Source organism: Mus pahari, chromosome 7, assembly GCF_900095145.1.
Source record: "Mus pahari chromosome 7, PAHARI_EIJ_v1.1, whole genome shotgun sequence".
NCBI lineage: Eukaryota > Metazoa > Chordata > Mammalia > Rodentia > Muridae > Mus > Mus pahari.
In genome coordinates, this window is record NC_034596.1 from 4,154,971 (window position 1) to 4,160,146 (window position 5,176).

General features: G+C 42.8%; 1 protein-coding gene across 2 annotated transcripts in view; it reads right to left on the reverse strand.

Moving 5' to 3' along the window:
• Ubxn2a (UBX domain protein 2A) overlaps positions 1–5,176 on the reverse strand; it is a 33,090-nt gene that overhangs the window by 25,275 nt on the left and 2,639 nt on the right. For both annotated transcript variants that reach the window (XM_029540935.1, XM_029540936.1), the window contains exon 2: positions 2,883–2,935. In XM_029540935.1, the coding sequence (XP_029396795.1) occupies positions 2,883–2,923 (41 nt within the window). In that variant the 5' untranslated portion in view covers positions 2,924–2,935. The remainder of the gene's footprint in view (positions 1–2,882; positions 2,936–5,176) is intronic.

Consider the following 5,176-nt stretch of genomic DNA (forward strand, 5'->3'; position numbering starts at 1 on the left):
CCTGAACAATTTAGTAATGCCCTGTCTCAAAAAACCAAAAAACCAAAAACAAACAAAACTATGTTGGTCCTCAGAGTTGGGGACATAGCTAGGTTGGATATGGCTCACTCACAAGGCTCTGAATCTGATCTCCATTGCCCAGGTATGCAGGGACTGTGAGTGAATCTCAGCTCTCAAGGCGGACACAAGTAGGTTTCTGTGAGTTCCAGGTCAGCCCGGTATACAAAGGATTTCCAGACTAACCAGGGTTAGCTCAACAAATAAACTAACAAATGGCAGGTGTTCTAGCTGATGAGATGGTGCTTTGATAGTAAAGACAGGAAGATCAGACTTTCAGGGTAACCCTTGGGTACATAATATGTTCAAGGATAGCCAGGGCCATTGTGAGAGTGTCTCAAAAAATAAGCAAAGATGCAGACGCCACCACAAATGGCCCTGCAGATTAAATGAAAAAGACAATAAAGCTGGAAGTGATGGTGTACACCTTTAATCCCAGAGAATCTCGGAGTTTCAGGCTAGCCTGGACTACAGAGCAAGTTTCAGGGCTAGAGATCCCGTATTGAAAACCAACCCTTAGGCACAACATTTTAGTGCACTGTGTATAGGTTATCTTTGTGTTATTCAAATGCTGATTTCTCTGCCCTCACATCCAGTTTCAATAAGGACAAGGCTTTGTAATGTTTATTCTTAGAGTCTCAAGTCTGGCTGAGCAGAAGAGAGACTAGGGCAGGACATCTACCAGCCAAGAGAGAGGGAGAGAGAGAGGAGGGAGGGAGAGGAATAAAGAGAAGGAGAGGAAGAGGTAGAGGGAAAGGGAATGGGAGAAGGAGAGGGAGAGATGGACCACGGGGGAGAAAGAAACAGTTCTTAAGAGCTCAGCTGGACAATGGAAGCCCGATAGCCACTATTACTGGGGAGCACGGCTAGGACGTAGCCGGACGAGCTTGGATTTTAATGCGCAGGTATTGGGGCGACGCCTGAAATAAACCCTGCTGCCCCTGTGCAGTTACTTGGGACCAGCAAAGATAAAGGAAAGGCTACAGTAGCTGCGTTAATTCACTCTTTATGTTTATATTAAAATTCACGCATTCGTTTGTTTGTTTGTTTGTTTGTTTGATTTGGTTTTTCGAGACAGGGTTTCTCTGTGTAGCCCTGGCTGTCCTGGAACTCACTCTGTAGACCAGGCTGGCCTCGAACTCAGAAATCCACCTGCCTCTGCCTCCCGAGTGCTGGGATTAAAGGCGTGCGCCACCACGCCCGGCCATTCATTTTTTTTTTAAGATTTATTTATTATATGTAAGTATGCTGTAGCTGTCTTCAGACACTCCAGAAGAGGGCATCATATCTCGTTACGGATGGTTGTGAGCCACCATGTGGTTGCTGGGATTTGAACTCAGGACCTTTGGAAGAGCAGTTGGTGCTCTTACCCGCTGAGCCATCTCACCAGCCTCAAATTAATTCATTCTTCACCAAGCAAACAAAAGCTGTAGGAAAACCTCAATAAATCAAATAAAAAAAACTCAAGAAAAACACTGTAAATAGGTACGATGAGGCCAAAGAAAAAATATCGGGGATTGAAGATCAGGCAAAAAGATTATAGTTAGGGTTCAGTAGGTTGGCTTAGCTAGAAAAAATACCATACAATCATGGAAGGAAGGAACTTGACTCCATGAAGCTGTTCTCTGATCACACACTGATAGTAGTAGTAGAAGTAGTAGTAGTAATGTATTTTATTCAGTAGCAATTTTTAAAAATATAATCATAGCCTGGCCTAGTGTTGTAAGCCTGTATCCCCAGATGCTTAGGAGGCTGGGGCAGATTTGCAAATTCAATGAATGTGTGGACTACAGAGTGAAAGGCCAACCTGAACAATTTAGTAATGCCCTGTCTCAAAAAAAGCAAAAAAAAAAAAAAAAGATCTGGGAATGTAGCTCAGTGGCAGGGTGCCAGCTTTGTATATGTGAGGTTCAATCCTTACAAAAGAAAGGAAAGGAAATTAAAGAGAAAAAGTAATCATGGTTATAAGAAGGAAGACCTCTAGGTACAATTAAAGGAACAAACTTTTACAACTATTCAATGAAGCTATGAATAAAAACAAACCACTCTCAAAAGGTATCACTATCCATCCCATAATAAGCCACCAAATGCAGACACTATTGCATATGCCAGCAAGATTCTGCTGAAGGGACCCTGATATAGCTGTCTCTTGTGAGGCTATGCCAGTGCCTGGCAAACACAGAAGTGGATGCTCACAGTCAGCTATTGGATGGAACACAATGCCCCCAACAGAGGAGCTAGAGAAAGTACCCAAGGAGCTGAAGGGGTCTGCAACCCTATAGGTGGAACAACAATATGAACTAGCCAGTACCCCCAGAGCTCATGTCGCTAGTTGCATTTGTAGCAGAAGATGGCCTAGTCAGCCATCATTGGGAAGAGAGGCCCCTTGGCCTTGCAAACTTTATATGACCCAGCACAGGGGAACACCAGGGCCAAGAAGTGGGTGGGTGGGTTGGGGGGTATAGGGGACTTTGGGGATAGCATTTGAAATGTAAATGCAGTAAATAACTAATAAAAAATTGGAAAAAAAAAAGATATTACTATAACCGGGCAGTGGTGGTGCATGCCTGTGATCCCAGCACTCGGGAGGCAAAGGCAGGCGGATCTCTCTGAGTTCGAGGCCAGCCTGGTCTACAGAGTGAGTTCCAGGACAGCCAGGGCTATACAGAGAAACCCTGTCTCGAAAAAAAAAAAATACTATTACCAATTTGTGGGTGTGGTCATGTATATTAAAAGCTGCTTTACTATTTCTGCAAGTGACATGCAAGAAAACCAGAAAGAAAATAACGAAGGCATTAACAAATTCATTGCTTGAGTTAACTTACCATTCTTCTTTTATACTGTCAAGATTGTCTACTTCTTTCATTCTCTTCTGCTACTGCAAAAGTTAAAAGAAACAAAATTAAAGTTTTTAATAGTATCAAAGAAAAATTGAACTGACCAAATTCAACATGATCATTTTCATCTAAAACAGAACAGAACAGAACAGACTGCCCAGCAGGGTGTGGTGGCACGTGCCTGCAATTCCAGCACCTGGGAATCAGAAAGGGTGATCCCATGTTCAAGGTCATCTTCAGATATATTGCTAACGACAAAGATGGGCCTTGAAGGACCCTGTTTCAAAAGATAAAAGAAAGCAAGCCTTTAACCTCACCCCTGGGCAAGCAGAAGCAGGCTAATCTTTCTGAGTTCTAGGCCAGCTGGCACCACAGAATGAAACCCTGTCACAAAGCAAAGCAAAGCAAAAGGACACAGGTTGGAGAGGCTTCTCAGCGGTTAACAGAACTAACTATTCTTGCAGGGGACTGGGATTAGATTCTTAGCACCGATTTGGCAGCTCACAACCATCCATAACACTAGTTCCAGAGTTATAACCTGATTTTTGAGGGCACCCGGCATATACATGGTGTATAGACAGGCATACTTGTGAGCAAAACACTCATTCATTTTTGAAAAAATATCCCACAAAGACACCAATAATAATATTTTAAAGGGCTTTTTCTTTTTCTTTTTGCTTCCAGAGGGTCTTTCTCTCTATATATTTATGCTTCTTCACACCTGCCCCCACTGAACACTGTTAACTACTAAAAATAATATTTGGAAGGGTGTTTTGGGTGTGTGTGCACTGTGTACACACATGAAGGCAGGCATGTGGTGGCCAGAGGCCAATGTCAGGTGCCTTTCTAGCTCTTTTCCCACTGTATTTGTGCACAGTGTATATGCAGGTATGTCTGCATGCATGTGGAGGTCAGAGGCATTTTCAGTTGTTTTCCCCCTCAGACACCATCATCCTTATTAACCTGGGCTCACTGATTCAGCTAGATTGGCAGAACGGTGAACTCCAGAGATCTACTTGTCTCTGTTCCCTTAGTGTTGTGATTAAAGGTATCGACCACCATCACGACCAAATTTTATGTGGATGCTAGTGATTCAAATTCAGGTCCTCACTGGGCGTGGTGGCGCATACCTTTGATCCCAGTACTTGGGAGGCAGAGGCAGGCGGATTTCTGAGTTCCAGGCCAGCCTGGTCTACAGAGTGAGTTCCAGGACAGCCAGGGCTATTCAGAGAAACCCTGTCTTGGAAAAAAAAAATTCAGGTCCTCATGCTTGCCCAAGGAATGCATTTTATTGACTAAGCCATTATGCAGCTTCCAGAAGTTTTTCATCAATTTGTTTCTTTCCTGAGATCAGGTCCCTCTATATAGCCTGTGATGGCCTGGAATGATAGTTCCAAAGACCCTCATCCCCATCCCTATCTTCATTCAAACCAGGAAACACTGCTGTCAAAGTAACCTTTCTGAAATACAAATCTGACCTTTGGACTTCCCTACTGAAGATCCCTCTACGATTCCCAAAAACTGTTGTTAGAGTAAGGTCCATATCTTTTGGCCAATATTACAGAACTAATATAGTTCTTTACATTTTTCCATAGCTACAATTAATAGGTTGTAATTAAAGTATGTTTCCTTGAGCTGGAGAGATGGCTTAGTGGTTAAGAGCACTGTCTGCTCTTCCACAGATCCTGAGTTCAATTCCCAGCAACCACATAGTGGCTCACAACCATCCGTAATGGGCTCTGATGTCCTCCTCTGGTGTGTCTGAAGACAGCTACAGTGTACTTATATACATAAAATAAATAAATAAATCCTTTTAAAAGAAAGTATGTTTCCTTAATTGTACCCTAGGTTATGATCAGTACTACTATTGCTGAAATAGTCATATAATTATTATTTCAGCTATTTCATACGGCTATTACACATATTCATTTCATGTAATAAAAACAGAAAATATTAATATAGGTATCATATCCAACAGGTATCTCATTTCTACCCACAAAAGGGCAGGCCCACAGTCTGGATCCAAAATTGAGTCTAGGCCCAGCTCAACCAGGGCTATAGGAGGATTTCTGGAGGTTAGATAAAAACCAGCATTCCAGCCGGGCGTGGTGGTGCACGCTTTTAATCCCAGCACTCAGGAGGCAGAGGCAGGAGGATTTCTGAGTTTGAAGCCAGCCTGGTCTACAAAGTGAGTTCCAGGACAGCTAGGGCTACACAGAGAAACCCTGTCTTGAAAAACCAAAAAAAACAAACAAACAAACAAACAAAAAAAAAACCCAGCA